Here is a 21337-nt window from a genome sequence, read left to right as displayed (position 1 = left end):
CATGTCATTTACCTGGTGTTTGTTGTATTATATTTTTTGTTGTCTCCCCTTCCACCACGCCTACCTGTTGGCTATAAATAAGCAGGTCTTGAATCTAATAAACAGTTGCAAGTAGTGCCTGTCTTGTGTTATTCTTTGTCTGTGTGCCGTCTGTTGTGCGCTCCATCTATTCAAGTGCGAGATGTTTGTTCAGTCGTGTGAAGCAGTGCCTGTATGGTAGCATGTAGAATTTGTGCTTTTGTGTAATTCTGTCCTTTGATATCTTTTACTGAAGTACTGAGTGAGGTGGGGGTTGTAATGTTCTGTGTTGCTGAATTAATTTAGCTTCATTTTATGACTGGTGAGCATTTTTGCTCATGATTCTTTCATATTTGTTTCAGGCATCATTGCAGTCCAACAAGGCTGATGGATCTGTAAGATGTAAGTTGTCATTCATTACTTAGGGAGCAAAGTGCGTTGATGCATAAGCTTAGACAGCTAATTATTTAGAAGAAAGGTTAGAAGAAAGAAGTGTGAATATTTTTTTCCTCTTTTTATAGGCATGTGATGAAATTTCAGCTCACACTAAATTAAAATGAAATAATGTGTAATGATGACAAGTAATGCTCTGATTTGATTTGAGTCAGTTTGTTTCATTTTGCCTGTTTCAAGTATCGATTACCAGAAACTGCACTTGGAATGCAAGGAAATGAAGACCCAAATGTAAAGGAGCTTGTACTTGGAGACATTTCTACTCTGTCTGCACAAATAATGGCTTTTAATTCTAAGTGAATTCAAAGCAAATAGTGGCTTGCTTCAAATAATTTTGTGTCATGTGTTTTGAAGTTTCTGGTGCATAATGAAAGGTAGAATGGCACGGCCATGCATTTTCAAGGTTATTTTTTTTCTGACAGATAAAGCCATCATATAGATAAATAGTGAACTGAAGTTTAAAAACATAACTGCCAAGATTTGAAATAAAGCACCTCAAAAAAGGCATAGAAAACAATGTTTACCAGCTTGGCATTGTATATGTATAATAACGGGACTGTCATGTAATCTTTGAAACTGAAAACGTAAGCGTTCAGGAAACCTTAATCATTTGTGACAAACCCTTTGAGGCTTCACGTGCCAAAAGTTGGGCTTACTGAATATCGCCACATATAAATCAATATAAACCGTTTTAACTCATTCATGGCCGTACAGTAAAATCTTGTTTATGTGCTTCCTGTTCTTGTTCCCCTGAGTTACACTATTTTTTTCCTATTACTTTCCCGAATAACACAATTTCCTAATTACTGCGTTCAGAATTTCAAGAAATTATGATCATATACATTTAGCGACCAAGCGCACATTGCAAACATTTGAATGGGCTGAACGTTAGAGCAGTTTTCGCCATAGTGGTTTCTCTGCTGTGCATAAGTGCGCGAACGGAGGAGCATCCAAAATAATAAACAGCGCCAGCAGCTAGTGTTTCGTGGGAAATGGTACGCTAGAACAGAAGCTACTACAGTCGAGCCCGCTTATAACGAACATGAGCGTCACGCGGCATCTGTTCGTTATATGCCGAAGTTCGTAGGAAGTGGACCACAGTTGCAAGAATTTTTTCTTTTGCGAAAAAGTTTGCAATGGCGGTCTGTTTTTACAGCGCAGATCCGATGAGGGAGGTTTCCAGTTTATTTTAAGCAGAAGCGTGCTATCGCCGAGGCCCTTGGCAGAGACAAGTTGTCTGAGGCTCTCTATGTAGCTCATTGCTACAGGCGCGCTTATGGGTGCTAGCTCCTAAATTTTATCATCTCATTCCTCCGCGTCACTCTCGTCCTGCACTTCAGAAACGATGCCCTCGTCCATGCACCGTTCCGCGGTGTCGGCGTCGTCATCGACAGAAATAAAATCATTCCATGTCGGAGTCTACGACATGCTGCCACAAATCGCCGCCGGGCTGGTCATCTTCCAAAGCATCAGGCTCGGTGTCGACGAAGCCGGCCTTGTGCCAGTGGCCGTCACCTCCGCCCTGGACGCTTTTCATCATCTCTGCAATGGAAATGGGCATGGTGTTCCCGTCCGCCATCCCGAATTACAAGCAGGGCTCGAGATTTGAACAAAGCCAACGAAACGTCCGCACCACAAAAGTGACAAAAGCACGCGATGGGGTAGACATGCAACATGCACAGGTGGCAATGAAGCCAATCAAGCTAAAGATACAAACGCACAGCACCAGCAGAGAGATGAATGAGGGGCGTTTGTGAGCATCTGTGCAGCCACCTCTTGGCTCCCACGGAAGGCCTGCTTCACGGAGCGTGGCCTCCACGATCGGCACCGCTGGCGGTGTGGTTGATCACGGAGGCCACATGCAGATTTGCAAGAGAGTGAGGAGAAGGGAGCGGAGTTGCGAGGAGGGCCGGGAGGGCGATCCTGGAAGGCGCTTCGGCGGGGAAAGAGTAGCTCGCTTGAGAGCGGCATGAAACGGGGCGGGCAGTTCGCCTGCGATGAGGCTCGGGAAAACATACTGCGCGCCGGGTGCACAAAGGGGTCAGAGGCAGGTTATCTCGCATTGCGGCGCCGGGATTACGCCACCCGTTCGCTCTAACTGATCAGCAGGGCTTAATGACGTTCGTTATACCTGTGATTTTGTGCCATTGAAACAATGTATATTTTGACGGTCGTGCAGGTCTTGTTCGTTATAAGCGAAAGTTCGTCTTAAGTGGGGCCGTTATTTGTGGCCTCGACTGTACCATTTTTCACCACCTCTGTGACAGTCAACGTAACCACAGCATGGTTACTGCTACACTACTGTCATCTGCACTGCTGCTTCAGGGACGCTGTCGACGGGTGCGAGAAGCACAAATACATGCCAACCTCCTGGCTACCATCTGCCCGCTCCAGTGCGCTGTTGGCAAGTGGCGTGAACCGCGATGCGAATGCTTGCCACACCACTGGTCACTTGTATAGTGGTGCAAAGCCATTAGCCTGCCATTCGAGTGGGCTCTGCATGGCACTGGGGAGTTCGATATATCCGTTGTCTGCCACACCGTGTTTGTTGTATAAAATAAAATTTGCATGTGTTTTTAAACATACTTAGCATGAGTTTGATATTGTCAGTAATTTGTAATATCCTTGTTTGATATGTCAAGGTTTGACTGTAGCACTTGCCAGCTATGAATAGGCATCAGCATCGTCATGCTTCACCTGTTTGTACTGCATTTCCAAATGCTTGTTAGCAGTAATACTGCAACCGTGACTATGCATTGGAGCCAGATGAACTAAGAGATAGAAAGGCTTGCCTATGTTGCCAATGGCAGCTATATGTAGCCACGAACGAAGGTGAGAAGGCAACCAAGGCAGCCGAGCATGTCTCTAAACCAAAGCGTGGGCAAGCACTACTGCCTGTCAAACAGCAAAGGATGCTGAGAATGCTGCCTAGCATGGAAAAGAGAAGCAGTTGAATGCAGTGGTGCGTGAAGTACAAAAAGCTGCAATGGAAGCGAAGCACACTGTCCAACTGAAATAGAAGCACTTGGTGGTGGCGGCTTCTGAAGCCACGAAAGCTGCAGGGGAACAAGGCACACTACCTACCTTGAAAAACAGCAGCGGGTGACGCCGGCAGCATGTGTAGCAGCAAATGCACGGCCGAAACCAGAGTTCAGTTACCAGCATCAATGAGCCATCCAAAAATGTGCTGCTCCTGCAACGCGTTCTTTGCTTACAGATACTCTTGGTGATGAAATAAATTGCATTTGTTTGTTCGGCTTTGAAGTGTCGTCATAGGATATTTTTCGTATTTCCTAGATGGACCATGACAAAGTAAAGGTGGAGAAAATGCCATGCTTCTCCGAGCCACATTGACTGTGAAGCACAAAACAGGGACTGGAGACAGAAATGCTATAGACTGGCGCAATGCGGATTGGCGTTTTGCCTTGTTTCACGCCGCGCATTTACTATGACCATTGACCGGCTGGCCCGAACCAGACTTCTGTCCAAGCCGGTCTGCCTGCCAAGTACATTTGAATCCAAGCTGGTGCTTTCTAAGGTAGCGAAGAGTCAGGTGATTATGGCAGTGACTAAATGGAACTGAAAAGTTGAACTTTTTGACTCCAAGAGTCTGAGAGATGGGGTGCATGACTGTTTCTCCTAGAAGTGTAAAACATCTCGCAGTCAAATCCCGCATCAGTGAATCCACGAGACCCATGTAAAATTTTGTTGAAGCAGAAGCTTTGTTGTCATGAGATCAGAGCATTGACAGATTGGACTAGATAGTTCATGAACGACATATATTTTTCCAAAAATCTGCCAGCTTCGGTTTTTCACCGTTTCGAAATCGGCACTATGGTGCTGATTTTCCTGGTACTCCGGAAATCGCTCATGTGTGTTGAGTAGAGGTCACATGCGCTTCAGAATCGATGCATTAGATGACGTGCCAGAAATGCAGTTGCTCCAATTCTTCAAGATGTTTTGCGACGCGCGGTACAAACAAATTGGTCTAGTGTCGTTCTGTTCAGTCTCTGCCTAGAACACAGTCACCCGCTGTGCCTGTACTATATAGGCCAGTGTCCGGGTGCACCAGACAGAAAAAAAAAAATGTCATCACAATGCTCATCTGTGGTGAAAACGCAAGACTAGAGTGCAACGACGTGCCGCCTACTGGCACACAAGGTGACAGCAAATTGTTGTGTGGTGCTTGCTCAGTATCGCTAGGCTTAACGTGCTCTGCAATGAAGTTTTGGAAAAAGCGCATTGGAACTAGCCACTGGTTGTCTTAAAAGGTTTAACGTTTTCAGCGCATCCATCTAAACAATAGCTTTACACTGAAATAAACTCTTCTGTTATGCCTTCGTCAGCCAAGTGAGCGAAAAAGCTGAAAGCCACCTTGTTCCAACGACTGTGGCTCGCTAGCACGTAGTCTGAGCCGTCGGTAAAATCAGTGCAAGCAATCGTGCACTGCATCGCATCTTTATGTGCATACGTGTGCACATTAATTCCAATGCACAGGGAATGTCAGCTGTGCTACTGAAAGTGGAAACGGTCCTCGGCAGCCATTTCTGGTGAAACCTAATGAGATATACGGGCATATGTGGATGTGCCCCCCTCCCCCCAAAAATATCGGCAGCTTACTCGGAAAAATTTCGTTGAAGCGGAACCTCGCTTTGATAATTGTTCGTTGTAGGTTTGCTGACGGGGAACCGGGAATCGGAAATACTTCGTTGTGACTGAAATTTCGCTGTCGTGGCATTCGTTTAGTGGGCTCTGACTATATGCATTATCAGAATCGAAAACAGTCAGCTGTTAATGAATCATGCATCAAGTGAAGAAGGACCAGAATTCTTGAAAGCCTAAAAGGTAGCTTAGGCAAACTAATTTGTAGTATTTCACATATCCTTTCTCGCTGTATACGTCCCATCTTGGAAGTGTCTGCATCGTTGTTGCCTAGATGTGCGTAGTAAATGCAGTAATTGGCTGGCAGCATGGTACATTGTAATGCAAACCTAGAGGCATGCCTAAGACCCCTAGTTTCTGTAATTCCATTAAAAATTGCAGATTTAAGCACTTTTCCTGGAATAATGTGTTACTAGCCACATTTATATATATATATATATATATATATATATATATATATATATATATATATATATATATATATATATATATATATATATATATATATATATATATATATTGTTTATGGCCATCAGTGGGAATGATAGAAATCCTATTAATTTAATCTCTGTATTCTCTTGAACAGTAGAATCTGGAAGCAAGAAAAGTTATGCTGATATCTTAACTCGCTTGCGCCCTCATTAAGTCAAGCTAGTTGGCGTATCAAGCACAGCGGCTCTGGCAGGAACGCGCTCACTTGTTTGGATAGGAAAAGTCATGATATTGCTGCCTGCTGAAAGCAACATTGCTTGCACCAATATAACACGAGATTTTCCTTAAATCAGCTTCTTCAGAAAACACCTTGCATTATGTTTTAAAGATACAACCATACTGCAATTTTTTATTTTCACTGTTCCACAGAGAACTCTCCTACCACGCTTGTAAGCTGCGAGAAAAAGCCAATTTATCGATGACCTCAAGCTATCGAGGCAAAGCGTGCAGCACACACTTCCTACAAACGCGAAAAGAAGGCCGTTGAAAAAGAAGAGCAGGCAGTGAGAGTTGCGAGGTGTAGAGGAGGAAAAAAATGGGTGAATGGCCACAGAACTGTGCAGCTCGAAACACACATGTAGCCGCGAGGCAGGAAGCGGTAAAGGACGTATGCGTTAACGCGCTGGGAGGCTTCCCGCGGAACATTGCAGATTCTTCGTTCTTAGTTAACTGAATTTGAAATTTTTCGCCACAGAAAATTTGGGGCCTTAGGCATGCTTTACAGATTATGCATGAGCAAGCTACAACTGCTGACTGCCGCTTAGCAACACAACCTTCTTTGTCAGCTTCTTGGAGCAATATAGCAACGTGTTGGTGCGTTACAGAAAGCATTTACGCATGCTGGACTGCACTTTAGCCATGATGGAAATGCAACACATAGTTGTTTAGTTGTTTTAATATATCAGGATGAGGCATGGTCTTATGCTGTTTCCTCTTCTCGAAGGGACAAGCTCACTTCAATGCACCTGCGTGGTCAGCTTTCTGGAAACACCAGGTTTATTTGTCATATATTGACGTGTGAAATTACCAACGTGCTGAGCTATTGCAGTCTCTTTTGAAATCGATGTAGTGGAGCCTGGATATATCGAACGTGATATTTTGAATTATTGGCCATATCGAACACAGATTATTCTATAAAAAAAAGACAGTGTAAAAGCACAGGAAAGTCGCATAGTATATCAAGCTACAATTGTACTGGTCGTTTCATATATCGAACATCGAGCCGCGCCTCTGCATGTAATGGTTCTTTTCGACTTCTTTCTTATGCCCGGAGACTGGTCGGCTGTGCGGCGTTGGGCACCTGCTTGCAGCGATAGCGCTGTGAAACCATGTGACAAGGTGAACGTGGGGTATGCTTGAGGGTGGCCCTCGGTCTTTTGTATTTATTTTCCTCACCACATCGCTGTCATGCGGTAAAGCCAACCTAACGAGCTGAAGCCTAGCGGCGGCCCTCGACTGGCATGCTTCACTGTCGAAGGCATTGCGTTAGCCAACTGTACCTTAATTTTAATGAGATTATACTATTTACAGTGTACTGCTAACAGGACTAGATATCTTACGATAGGCGGTGCTTCCACCGCCTGCTGCCGCTTCGATGTGAAGCAGGTTATGCCTAGCAATGCTTAGCGAGCGATATGCGCGTTGCCAGCACGCCGGCAGGCAGCACATTGCTGCAAGAACTGCGTTTTTGGCATGGGTGTCGTGTATTCTCATTGCTGTGTTACAGATAAGCTTATCTATTCTCATGTTTGTAAATTGGACTACGTATTTCGTGATCCCCTTCGAGTTCGATATATCCAAGTTCAACTAAGGACGTAATTGTGGCATTGATCTAATTTTTGTTTTTTGTAAATCTCATATTTCACTAAAAATTGGTCGCACGAATAATTTGAGCAAAAGGGGTGCTTAAAAGCTTACCACCTCTTTTTTTTTTCGATATTTAGCAGTCGCAAAATATTGAGTTCACGAAAAATTGTGACTGTATCCAGGTTGGACTGGCTTCGAACGCAGCTACTTAGAATGGGGGAAGCTACATTTTAGAACTGTGGGCTGGAAAGCACAGTTTAGGCTGTAGGAGTGATACTTTTTGAGATAACTTTATTTTTAATATTTCCGTTAGTTAGCTCACTTGAAATTTTTCCATTTGTAAAGCTTGGGGCTGCAGTAATGGTGCTTCCCAGAGAAACTCTGATATTTATGGTGGCAGCACAGTGCAACTCATTTGTAGAGCTTTGGGCTGCTGTTCACTTGGAAAACCATATTCTTAAATATTTGTGACAGCCTAATGGAACTTTCACCATTTGGAGAGCTTGAGCTTCTCTGTTTAAAGACAGCTTATATGGCTGCGTTTCAGAATGCCATGCATTTATGAGAAAATTGTATATTTCGGCACTCTTGTGCCATGGCATTGGCGCAAGAGAACACTATACAAAAGTTCACACTGCTTCTTATTGAGCGTATGATGCAGCGAACCATAAAAAGACCATGTCATACATATATTGCAGAAAAAAAAAAGTCGAGTCTTAAGTTTTACAATTGTTGAGGAACATTTGAAAATTATGTTACTAATTTTTATGAATTGCCTTGCAAGCTACTTCCGTGCATTCAGCACGTTGAAAACAAAAGCATGCCAGATTTCATTGTGACCAGTCTAAATTAAGCGCACAAATTTCCATGCACAAACACTAAGAATGCTACAAAATTACAGAGTTAATACTTCACAGGACGGTTACCACCTGTAACGGGATTTTCTGCAACGGCCATGAGTGGTGCATGTACAGTAGAACTTGGTTAATTCGAATCACGTTACACTGCATGAAATATTCGAATAAGATGGCTTTCAAATCACGCGAACACGATACAAAATAAAAAAGGCAAGTGCGAGGTGTAGTTTAGCAGTGTGCAGTTTTTGGAGTCACTGTCATTGCACTCAACAAAGATACTTTCAGTGTTCAACAGTTAACTCCTCTTGCAGTGGGAACTCGTGTGTACTCAGCATAGTTGCGGTGTAGTTGATGCCCGCCAGAATTTCGGTTATGCAGGTTTCGATGTCTACAGAACATGGTCTCGTGTCTGTCCCTGTGCAGCTCAGCTACTGGCTAGGCTCTTTGTTGTTTGCTGGCACTTTTACGCTCCATCGTTCTTGGTGTGTGCGAGGGTGGTGGCTCAGGTTAGATACTTCAGGTCAGCGACACATGTGCAGAAAAGCTTGCAATAGGAGTAGCTATGGCTGAAACGGTGCGTTTATGGCTGTGGCTATGGCTGAAACAGTGCGTGGTCCATCCAGGCAGTCAAGGGCTGACACTGTGTACTTGGTATTGAGTTCAGCGTGGTGCACAACGGGCAGGAAATAGAAACTGTGCTCTACGTAGACGCCAGCTCAGTCCAGCTGCTCCGGATTCGGCCGAGCATGTTGGTGATCGGGGTGAACTGCACAAGGTCGCTTTGGTTGGCAAGATGTCACCATGCCGTGCACACAGCGGGAACGTCGCCACCGTCTACACGATAGCGCATGAAGCATTTGAGAGTCCATTTAGGCGTTGCACTGCATTATTAGTTGAACTTGGGCATTCTCAAAAGTTTGCGGCGAACTTGGCTGTTTCCTCATAGCACCCCAGATCTTCGAATTAAGTCCACCTCGCATGCGGGAGGTGCAGGGTCGGTCCCCAGTGCCATTGGGTATCCACAGGTGATACAATGGGTACATGCTTTCCCTTGGACTGGTGCTTGGCTCCTCTCAGGTGAAATGCTTGGAAAATGGGTCTTTGACCCCACCTTCTGAAAAGAAATTTTGCACGTCACTCCTTGGCCAAAGCCGCCCTTGTGCCAGCGTCTTCGAATTACGTGGCCCAGTGCGAGCTGCTGGCTAAAATTATTCGGTAAAACTTACTTTGGAAATTATGGGAATGCTGGAATTCTACGTGCTATCTGGGATTTCAAAATAACTGATGTCCAATCATCGAGGTTTTTACCGTAGTACCATGCTCTTGATGCCATGATCTCTGGGAATACGGTACCAGCCGCATTTCAGTGGAGGCAAAATGCCAAATGCGCCTGTGTGCTGTGCAATGTCTGCATACAAGAACCCCAGGCGGTCAAAAGTAACCGGCAGTCCTCCACTAGAGTGCCTCGTTCACTCTTCCTTCTTTCACTCCTTCCAGCTCCTCCCTCAAGGTGTGGTTGAGGCGACCGCCGAGATTGTGACAGCTGCTGCGCCTTTCTTTTCCCGATAACCAATTTTCCGTTTAAAAATTTGTCCTCTGATGCTGGTAGTGGTTACCTGAGAATAAGTTTGCAGCATTGCTGATCGTTCAATTCTTCAACTTTCTATCTCATGCCATCTTCAACTCCATCAGCATAGTGCAATGTTGCTTTGCAATACCGTTTGTTCAGTCTTCTTTTTCTGCGGCAACACTGCATAGGCAACTGACTCTGACAATACAGTGTATGCTTTGCTGTTCTCATCCGAAAGGAATGTTATGAACTGAAGAGGCATGTCAAACGATGAAGTCCTCATCCAGATTCTCAGGGTAGCCTCTGTCTTCATTGCATGCACTAAGCATTAGGCGTTTCACACACATGGGTGTGTGGAAAGCCTGCCAGATCTATTTTGTCAACTCTGAGTGCCTCGTGCCTACTGCTGCTAAGGCAGTAGTTTGATAGAACATTAAAGGGGCCATGCCATGGTCGTACTTCATATTGCAGTTTTGTGCTTCAGTAACTAATACAAGAGCTTATGATTCAGTTTCCGAAATTTGGCTGCCCTGGACGCGCTCTATATTCCAAAAAATGCGATCTAAATTGAGAACGGGAAACTCCTCCCATCGGCAGCGACCGCCATATTGGCTATCGTGATGTCACCAGGGCATACACGGAGCAACGTCGTCTGCTCTCGTTGCTGCAGTGTGCGCACCGAGGTCTCTTGTCCCCTGTACTTCCGCAGGCGATCGAAGTAGCAGTTGTCCCCCATATATGAGTGACTGGTGCCGCAAAAGTGTTGTTAATAGTAACGCAGTTATTCTTCGGTATAGGGTCCGGTCACACTAGGCTGATGGGACGACGGTCGATTGGCTGGTCGGTATGCAAATGCCATCGCTGACGCACTGGTCTGTCAAGCTAGACCGACGACGACGCCAGCACGACCAATGACCCCGTATCGCAGTAGTGTAAAGAGTGAACTTGGTGGGAACCAGATGAGTGCGGTGGGGAAATGGTTGGTTATGACATTCTATAAACTAAAGGATTTTAAAACTTATTGGACGTCATATGCTAGCCACGGCGACATACGCGATCTGCATGCACCAGCGAAAATGTGTTTTCAATCGGCGCCTGAGCATAGAACCTGTCGGCGAGGCAATTGAGCGACACGGGCAGAAAACGCCGCACGACGGTGGCGCTCGTCGCTTGCCGTATTTTATAATTTGCTGACTTGATTTGATGGTCCCAAATCCTACGTACTGGAGACGATTCTGCAAATAACTCTTGATTAAACGAAGCGCACTGCCACGAATACAATATCTTTCAAGTTTATGGAAAAGAATGTCATGTTTTATGGAGTGGAAGGCCTTTTTGAAGTCTAAGAATATGCCTACAGTGTAAAGTCTATGTTTGATGTTAGAAATTATTTTTTCTTTTATGTTTAACAAAGCAGATTCAACCGATTTACCTTTCTGGAATCCGTACTGCTGCGGTTTGATAACGTCCTTGCTGAATAAAAAGCTACTCAATTTATTGTTGATTACGTGTTCCGCTATCTTTGAAAATACGGGAAGTATAGATATAGGACGGTAGTTTCCCAGAATATTCTTGTCACCTCCCTTGTGCACCGCGCAGACGCGGGCGATTTTAATTTTTTCCGGAAACACACCATCGCGCAGGATGCAGTTGTAGATGTGTGAAAGAGCTACGCTGAGAAGGTTAGCTACCGCTTTCACTGGCTGAGCGGCTATTTCATCGTATCCGCTTGCACAGTTGGCCTTGAGACCTTTTACGACGGTTTCAACTTCGTAGGGTGTAGTCGGGGAGAAAAATATTGAGTCTGCCAATCGACCATCAAAGTACAATTCAGAGTGGACGCTCTCACAACTATGGGAAATGCCCGACGTTAGAAAATGGGTATTGAATTTTTCAGCTAAGGTGGAACCTGAATATGCAACGTCATCAATTGTGAGTTCTTGTGGGACAGTGTGCGCATTCTGCGAAAAAAGTGATTTCATTAGAGGCCAAGCTTTGTCAGGGCAACCGAGAACTGCCGTGAACTTGTTGACATAATACTGTGAGCGGGCTTTCTTGAGAGCAGTGCTAAGCTTGTTTCTGATTTTCTTATATTGTAGGAATTCATTTATATCTTTCGTCCTGATAAACTCCTGAAATAATTTGTCACGGTCCTTAATTCGTTGCAAATGTTCTCTTGTAATCCATGGTTTTCTAGCCTTGCGGCATTTAAGGACCTTCTCAACTGGAAACGCTATATCATAGAGTTTAATCATTTTATCATGGAAAATATTGTACGCATCGTTGGCATTCCTAGTGTTTAAGACTTCGCCCCAGTCTGTATTTGACAGCATGTTACGGAGCTGAATAATGCCAAGTTCGCTAATGTGACGTCTAGGAAGCTGAAATCGAGAACTTGGACATTGGTTTTTAATAGGGTGGAAACATAAAAAAGGCATGTGGTCGCTAATACTTGTTGCTAGGACACTGGCGTAGACGTCTTCTAAACAGCTGGTAAAGCACAGGTCAATGAGTGTTTCACTGTTGGCAGTCACACGAGTGGGCGTATCAATAACATTTCTCAGCCCAGCTGAATGTGCTGTTTCAAGTAGAGTAACTGATGATGAATCACTGGAGAGCACATTAATGTTAAAGTCTCCCACAATAATCATGGGGAAATCAGTGGATACAGCAAACTCCAAGAAATGTTCAAAGAAATTGAAGAATGCGGGAAGGGACCTGGAAGGAGGGCGGTAAAGCACAGCAATAATAAAACCTTGAGTTCTAATTGCCAACACTTCGTAGTCAACGGAGATAACAGAGTACTCTTGCAAGACTGCATAACTGAAATCATTTCTAACGTATAGTGCGACGCCGCCACCCCTTTGGTTGTCGCGGCAGATAGCTTCACATCTGTACCCCTCAAACTGTATAGCATCATGTGAATCGGTAAACCACGTTTCTGTGAATGCAAGAATGCTGAATTCATGTTGCAGTGATGGTAAGTAGCTGGTTACTTCTAGCTGTTTACTATGCAAACTTTGCGAGTTGAGATGAAAGATTGATAAGTATCTACTCAATGGGTGCAGGCTGACGAGAGTATTAGCAAATGCCTGTCCGTCATAGTTGTCACGTTTCGGGAAGACGGTGACATCGGTCGAAGGCGTTAACAGGAAATTTGCGTCATTCAGGTAATCTTGCTGAGATCATCCTCGGTCTTTATCTGGATGGCGAGCTCACCTGATTTTTTTCTAACATAGATTCTACCATTCCTCTGCCATGTAAATTCATACGACTTCTCGGTTGACCTGGTTTTGGCCAGCCCAAAGAGCCTCTTGTTTTGCGGGCTCATGTTGTCAAACAGTCCGATACCCGGTACCTTCGTTCTCAAGAATGATCGTTTATCATTCCATTGGTCCTTAAGTGTACGCAAAGAAAACCGCACTAGCACCGGAGGAACCTTGCTAGGTTTGCAAGGAAGTCTGTGAATTGCCTCAACGTCTCGTGCTGTCACTTCCGGAATTTCTAGTTTCCGTGCGATACCGTTGACTTTTGTTAGCAAATTTTCATCTTCGGTATGTTCCAAGCCATGAATTTCCAGGTTCTGCCTGCGTCTATACTGATCCACGTCGTTTATCTCTCTTTTCAGTATTTTAATTTCTTGAAGCGATGTTTCCGATTCGACTTTGTCCACCCTTTCCCTAAGTTCAGTTCTCTTTTTGCTAAGCGGACACAAGCTCTATGATGTTTTCATATTTATCGGATAAGAACTTGACGTTATTTTCAATTTCTTCCACAGTTTCTTTCATAGTCATAAGTTCCTCGATTTTACTCAGGAGGGGGAGAAGAGCACCAATTTTCCTGTTCATATTGGCTAGCCTCGCCAAAGTGTCAGCGTCATTGCCATGTTTAGCCTTTCTAGAGTTCTGGCTACCTCTTAATTTCGAGGCTTTGCATGTAGGACACAGCCATGACTTTCCTATGTCAGGTTTGGCCTTAACGGTTGCCTCTCCCACCCCTGAGCAATTTCCGGCATGGTAGGTGAAGACACAATCAGAACAAGTTATCGCACTGGAATCTTTCTTGATAGCTAAGTGACATGCCAGGCAGACATCAACTGCTTCATCATCACTCATCACACCAAATGCGCTTGTAGCAGTAGCAGCAGCAGCATCGGCAGAGAAAAAAAAATTGTTTAAGCTCTTACTGAAAAGAACAAAAATACAACTAACCTGTAACAACAGGACGAGCGATTAAGCGAGCTGCATGAACTGCCGGCGCTGCTGCGTGCTATGTGGCCGGGCCAGGAGCAGAGTTGTCTTCTTATAGACTTGTCCGGTAGTGACGTATTCCTTGCTGCCCTTGCAGTGTAGTTTATTCGTTGATGGCTTGTCAGATGATCCACACGCACGAGGGCCGCAACCAGCGAAGCCGGAGATCTGTAACAACAGGACGAGCGATTAAGCGAGCTGCATGAACTGCCGGCGCTGCTGCGTGCTATGTGGCCGGGCCAGGAGCAGAGTTGTCTTCTTATAGTCTTGTCCGGTAGTGACATATTCCTTGCTGCCCTTGCAGTGTAGTTTATTCGTTGATGGCTTGTCAGATGATCCACACGCACGAGGGCCGCAACCAGCGAAGCCAGAGATCTGTAACAACAGGACGAGCGATTAAGCGAGCTGCATGAACTGCCGGCGCTGCTGCGTGCTGAAGGCAGCCGGCAGCAGCCGTTGGCGTTGACTGTGGTCAACAAATCTGGCTGTTTTCATTAATTCAAGTAATGTCCGAACGTATTTTTAGCTAAAGCGCTTTAAAATCAAATACTGATGATATAAGGGGAAGCAGATACAATTAGCGGGAAGCGCCGGTCCTACGCGAAGCGTTTCCCAAGCAGGCGATATAGCATCAGCGGCGCTTATTGCAGTGTGATCATAGTGTGCAAATGTGTAAAACTACAATTTGTGAGCAATACTACGTAGTATTTAAGATAAGGAGAGCCCACCTTGCGTTTTATGCCAAGCAAACGAGCAGTACTGTTTGCGCACAGCTATGTAAACAACCCCAGCGCGGGGCTGCAGTTTTCGTGATCGTCGCATTCCTAGGCCACAATGCGCACGCACAGTAAACGCTAAATGATGTACTATTATTTTCAAGCACTCATTTAGACGGCGGTGACTATTAATCGGTGCGGGCAGTGAAAGCATTCGAGTCGCGTATGGTTTTGCAAGCGGCTTGGTTCCTGCAAAACGGCTCTATGAGCCGAAGGGAATGTGTGTTCGACTTACAAATGCACACATGCAGCGGGGAAGTCGTCTCATTCGGCACTTTTCTCTGCTCCTTTCGTGCCTCAAGGTTACTCTAGTGCCACCTTGGGATATGAGTTTAATTATCGAGCCGATGAATAGCAGACAAGAAATTGGTAGCCAGGTATCAAACGCCACGGCTTTCACGGAGCACATCGGTGAAGGCATGCACGGCACGTGCCGCTTTTCACATGCAGGAGCACTTGACTGCCCAAAAGAAACCACACTCATAACATAAAAATAACATGTTGATGAGCGTAAATAATAAAGCAGGGGTCCATCGATTTCTGTTTCTTCAACTATCAGAAAAGGGGTGCCACGAGCAAGTCCGCTTTTTTAAGGATCACTCAGTTCGCATACTAAGCTGACGGCTTCCGAAAAGAAAACAGTGGAAGTGCATTGATTTCGATAAGCTAAAAAAAAAAAACTTTTCGAGCGACCGCCGTCTAGTGTGCATGCAAGCACAACAGCGCGCAGCAGACGACGCGGGGCGAGATGCCCCTCTGACGTCAGCGATCAGACATTGCCAGACCAGCAAGCAGTTCGCAGAAGAAACGGAAAAAAAAATGATTAAAGAGCCATTGCTTCGCACTGTTTGGAATCCTGTCTCAAAAAATCGTGCCCGCATCAGATGCAATCAAGTTTTCAGAATCAGATTAGCAGACTTTTGGCGGCGGGTTTCCCCCCTTCGGTCTTGATTGCTGTTGCTGAAACCCTGCTTCAGAAATTGAAGACTGGTACAAGACTGAATGATGACCGCCGGAAGGCTGATAAGCCTGTGGTTTTGCCATACCTGCACAAGACTTCGCACAATATCAAGAAAGTTGCCAACAGGCATGGGGTGTCCGTTGTATTTTTGGCACCCAACAAGCTGGGAAAGTTGTGTCCACGCATTTGTGGTTCCAAGAAAAGAGGATGCCAGATACGACATGACACACCGTTTGTCAAGTGCTCAACAGGTGTGATCTATGCCTTTCCCATGTCGTGTGGAAAGATCTATGTAGGCGAAACTGGCCGTTGCATCAATGAACGATTGGGGGAACATGCCCGAAATTTAAGTCAATTAAAAGATAAGTACGCACATTTGGTTGCGCACGTAATCAAGTGCAGAGGATGCGTGGCTCGTTTGGCTGAGACTAGGATTCTAGGCAAAAGTGCCGACAAGGCTGCGCGTGTTAGCCTGGAAGCCTACTATATCAAGAAATATGCAGACACTTGCATCAGCACTCCCTCGTTATCGCTTTTTGTAGCTGAAATAGACTTTTTGGAAGCAGCTAACGTTTGAGTGCTTGCTGATATCCTTATTGATTGTCCGCTCTCCTCCTTTTTCACCTCTGTTGCTCGCCTTATTTAAGGCATGCCTCTGCTCAATAAAATTCAGTTGTCAGTCAGCGCTCGTGTTGTGTCTTGTCCTTCTTGTGTGATTGCTTGTTTTTGTGCTGCTCCGTTCCCTTGGTAAAAAAAAAATAATTACCGCACACAATAAACTGAAACTTGGGGGTACTTTATTAAGTTAAGAATTAAATGCGATAATCAGGGTATGCGTGAAAATAGGCTGTCATGGCCCCTTTAAAGACAGCACAATCCCTTCAGAAGAGAGAGCTGTACAAACGCCGTTTCGAATTTTGTGCCCCCTCTTCTGCAAAGTTCCATCAAACACAATGGCTTTGTCTGTGGAACCTGCTTCTTGACAGCTTTCAATCCGATTTCAGTGTTTTCGGTGGCGAATACTTGCGCTTTCTTAGCAGTGGCCGAATTATTATAGAGAAAAGTGTGCAGCGCGGAAGATTTCCATGCGAAGCCACATGTGAGCAGCAACCTGGCCAGCCGCGCATCCTCCTCCGCGACTGCCACACGGCGCAGGTGCATGGCTTGGCGTGCATCGCGAGAGCAACACACGGGGGAAGCAGACCGATCGAGCCGCCATGGTGAAGGTGTTGCTTTGTGCAGTGAAGCTGACCACCAGTTTTCCGTGAAAGGGTTGATCGCAGACCGCATCACGGCGAAGCTGTCCCGTGCGCAACTGCGGACGCCTCACCGCTGACGTTTGGCGAGCATCACTTAGCTTGGCGAGCGGACCGATCGAGCCGCAGTGGTGAAGGTGTTTTTGTGCAGTGAAGTTGAGCACCAGAGTTTTCCGTGAAAGGGTTGATCGCAGACCGCACCACGGCGAAGCTATCCCGTGCGCTACTGCGGATGCCTCACCGCTGACGTTTGGCGAGCAGCACTTGGCTTGGCGAGCGGACCGGTCGAGCCGCCGTGGTGAAGGTGTTTCTTTGTGCTGTGAAGCTGACCACCAGCGTTTTCCGTGAAAGGGTTGATCGCAGACCGCATCACGGCGAAGCTGGCCCGTGCACTACTGCGGATGCCTCACCGCTGACGTTTGGCGGGCAGCACTTGGCTTGGCGAGCGGACCGATCGAGCCGCCGTGGTGAAGGTGTTTCTTTGTGCAGTAGCTGACCACCAGCGTTTTCCGTGAAAGGGTTGATCGTAGACCGCATCACGGCGAAGCTGTCCCGTGCGCTACTGCGGATGCCTCACCGCTGACGTTGCAGAACGGAGACCCGGAACGGAGACCGGCTCAAAACGATGCGCGTTGTTTTTGCTTGCCGGCTGGTTATCGGAGATGGCATCGTCCGCAGGTAGGGCACGCCGCGTCGCCTACGCCGAATTCGCAGGTAACCGTACTTCGTCTCCATTCTTGTCGCGCCTTCAGCTACGTTGACATTTCATTCAGATGCACTGGTAAAGTCGTCAACACTTTTCAATGACCTCGGGGGTGCATCGCCATTGCTGCGGTTAGGCTTAGTAACAGCAGACGAACTTACCATCACCAAAGCTTTCCGCCTGCATATGGGGCGACTTCTTTTGTACTGATGCCGTGTCCCGAACTTCAGTGCGTGAAAATCGCGTTTCTTGGCGGTCTCCATTACGGTGAAAGCAGAAAAATGGAGCAGATGCGCGGTTCTTGCTGCGGCGGTAACGCGACAACGCGGCCGACTATGCGTTAAAAATAATCGCCATCGCAGCCAATGGCGGGGCCCTAATCGTACCATGTGATTTAAAGGGGCAGACTTGGGCCAGTCGTGCGTATTGTGATTGGAGCGAAACATATTTTGATCTGCATTTTCGAGGAACAGGATATCTGATACCTGATTTAATATCTGCTGCGATATTAAACTTATTTTTGGAATATGGTGGTGTGCTTGGCTTGAAGCACTCTTGGCACGGGTCGGCCCGGGGCATAATAGCGCGCGCCTTTTCTTTCTATATTTGCTCTCCTATCCTTTAACTCTCCCACTTTCAGCAGACGGCAGCGAGCGTGGCTCGGCTTGAGCCAGTAGGCAGGCCCGTGCACTTTCCTTTTCTTTCTTCCTATCAGCAGCAGCAGCAGCAGGAGGGCTAAGCCTACATACCTGCAAGAATACAGGAGCATGCGACACCGCTGCACAAAAGCCCGCGTACGATCAGATGTGCTCTTTCTAGTCATAGCAGCTATTTTAACTGCAATTTTGAAGCGAAAAAAAAAAGCTTCACTACGCTAGGTAAAGCAGTCGCCGCGTAGGCCGGAGAATGACCTTGAACGACCTTCAGCCCATGTTAGCCTTGTGTGACCATATGTGGTACAATTATGGTGGCGAACCCTTGACCCCTGACTTTTTTAAATTTACGAACATTCTAAACTTTTAAACACTGTCGTAATGCATGAAATAAAAGGGGTGAAAAGCTACAGAACACACCAAAACAAAATCGAATTAAAAAAAGTGCAATTTTTAAATTTTACCTGCACCTCCACTCTGGAGCTGCTGGCTTGCATGGATTAGTTTAGGTTGCAGTAAACAGCATGAGCAAATGAGAATGTATTATTCAGATATCTAAATACAGCAAGAATTTACCATACCTCAAGGAAACGGAGTTCAGTCCAGTAGTTTATGCATTTCCTTTCTTTTCTATCTTTTCCAGGGCTTTTTATTTGATTGGTTTTCCCACAGTTTGTGTTTGCAGTGTAATTTGCATTTACTTCTCTTTTACTCTTTTCAGTGCGAACGCCAACATCAGACGGCTCACCTGATTACATGTTTAGCCCACAGAAAGACATTGCAGCATGTGGCAATGATGACTCACGTTCCAGCAATGACAATGATGTCCAGGTAAGTTGTGTTGCTTCGTGTGCTGCAAATTTAATAGATTTAAACTGGCCTGCAGATTGACTGAGGCATGTGCTGGCAAGGAGACAGCTGGACAAAGAAGGACAAAAATCTCGTGGATTTCATCTGCTTTCTTATGTTTGTGCTGCTGCTAGGCAGCATTCCAGAGGGGCAGTTGACTCCCTTTGGCATGTAAATTTCACTGCAGATACCTAGACACATTACGAACTTGTGTAAAAAGTGTCATGACAAAATACTTGCATGAAGCATCCACTAATAACACCATTTTTTATTTAGAGCTGGAGTTAGGTGTGGCCTTGAAATGTGTTCAAAATCTCAGTCTGAGCATTTGATTTGCACGACTGTCACCTCGTGACAAGTTTCCATTTCTGGAATGAATATTTTGTTTTTTTCTCTTGCATTGCAGCAGCAGACATCTTCAGGAAGCATGCAGTCTCCTGAGAATGAGGCAAAGTTTCCCCCTCCATCTCATCATTCATTGGGAAAGCCACCATTTGCCCGCTTTCCAGGAAAACGGAGATTCGGTGTTGGGCGTACTAGAGTGAGTAGAATTGTGGTCACATATTTTAGGTTAGATTAGCGTAGTTCACTTTGTTTTGGTGGGCGACACTCAAATCTCTGCTTGTAGAGCACTTCTCGGGGGAGTGCAACTTGGCCATTGGCATCATTTTGATGCTAATACACGTCTCAGTGCCAGATTATGCCAGAGGCAAGACATGCCAAAAGATTCAGCATGCTTGGGGGTTATGGGGATTGTCAAGTCGTCAACTGATACATTGCAGATGTTTTCATTGCCTCCTTTGTTAGCCAGTGGTGAAGGTTACTGGTGTGTTTGACATCATGTATACATGGGGCTCCCAAGTGCCCCACAATGGTTGATGTCATAGTTTACATTCCTGGTCGTCGCTCCTGCTTATGATGATCTGTAAGGTGGTATTTTAATTGAAGCTGAAGGGAAGTGCAACCGTGAAAATTAACGAAGTCTAGCTCGCTATACACGACCTTGAGAGTATAGGCCCCTGGAAGAGTTTAGGGCACAATAGTTACATTTTGTACCGGTTACGTTTCTGACACTTACTCAAATTTACTCTTTTCTTTCTTTAACTGGCTAAACTTCACTCATAATTATGTAATTGCCTGCGTACTACCTAAATGGTTAGTAATACAGTAAGCTTCACTATCTCTAGGCCATGGCAAGGTGATTTTACTCTGACTTGAAACATTTGGCCCTGTTATTAGAAAGAGGCGAGAGATTCATGGTGGGTGAATAGCGCAACAAAGGCGGGACAAAGGCAAGACAAGCGCTGCAACAAAGGCGCTGTTCACCCACCATGAATGCTTGCAAACTCGCCCAAATTTCAGCTTTACTTGAGGCGAGAGACTTTTACACCAGAGGTCAACGATGCTGTTTGTTTTCAGACAACTGGTGGGAAGTTTGCTGCGAAACGAAGGGCGAAAGCAGCAGAGCTCCGTAGAAAGCGTGGACCAAAACCCAAGCTCAAGTCTTATTACCCCTCCTGGAATGTATCTCAGGTCTGGATCATTGGCGTTTTGTTTGTTCTTCATGGGAAACTTTAATTTAGCTAGTGTGGGTTGCTCGTGTGCTACTAAAGATGCAGTTTCAAAGCGTATAATTCTTGTGGGTGAACGCAAGGAAGCTGTGGAACGTGCGAGAGGCACATGGCTACTCCAAGACCACGAGTGGAGGTAAATAGTAGTTCAAAGTGAGGACCATGCGTTGCAGTAGCTTATACCGCTTACCTTATAAGAGCCATAGCAGAGTGTAACATGTCACCAGTTTCAACATTGATTGGACTGGTCTTCAGCTTGTAATGCCACAAGGCGCACGTGTGGAAACCAGCGTAGACGGAACGCTTACCTTGTACATTTGGGCACTCTGTCTTTTTCTTAATCTTCGTCTTATCATTTTGGGCCTAGTTGCATGTTTGCCTTCGCATCTGGGCTTTGCCCCAGCACATGCGCTTGTTGGTGACATGCTGATGACAGTACAATCATCAAGTGTTGAACTCA

At 45.7% G+C, this 21337-nt stretch overlaps 1 protein-coding gene across 5 annotated transcripts in view; it reads left to right on the top strand.

Annotated features, from left to right (window-relative positions):
* The window catches only part of LOC144093777 (uncharacterized), a 197528-nt gene that overhangs the window by 27679 nt on the left and 148512 nt on the right, over nt 1-21337 (top strand). For all 5 annotated transcript variants that reach the window (XM_077627479.1, XM_077627480.1, XM_077627482.1 and 2 more), the window contains exons 14-17: nt 381-420; nt 19179-19288; nt 19713-19847; nt 20726-20839. In XM_077627479.1, coding sequence (XP_077483605.1) covers nt 381-420; nt 19179-19288; nt 19713-19847; nt 20726-20839 — 399 coding nt within the window. The remainder of the gene's footprint in view (nt 1-380; nt 421-19178; nt 19289-19712; nt 19848-20725; nt 20840-21337) is intronic.

This window comes from Amblyomma americanum, chromosome 6 (assembly GCF_052857255.1).
Source record: "Amblyomma americanum isolate KBUSLIRL-KWMA chromosome 6, ASM5285725v1, whole genome shotgun sequence".
NCBI lineage: Eukaryota > Metazoa > Arthropoda > Arachnida > Ixodida > Ixodidae > Amblyomma > Amblyomma americanum.
This window is presented reverse-complemented; position numbering and strand designations above follow the sequence as displayed.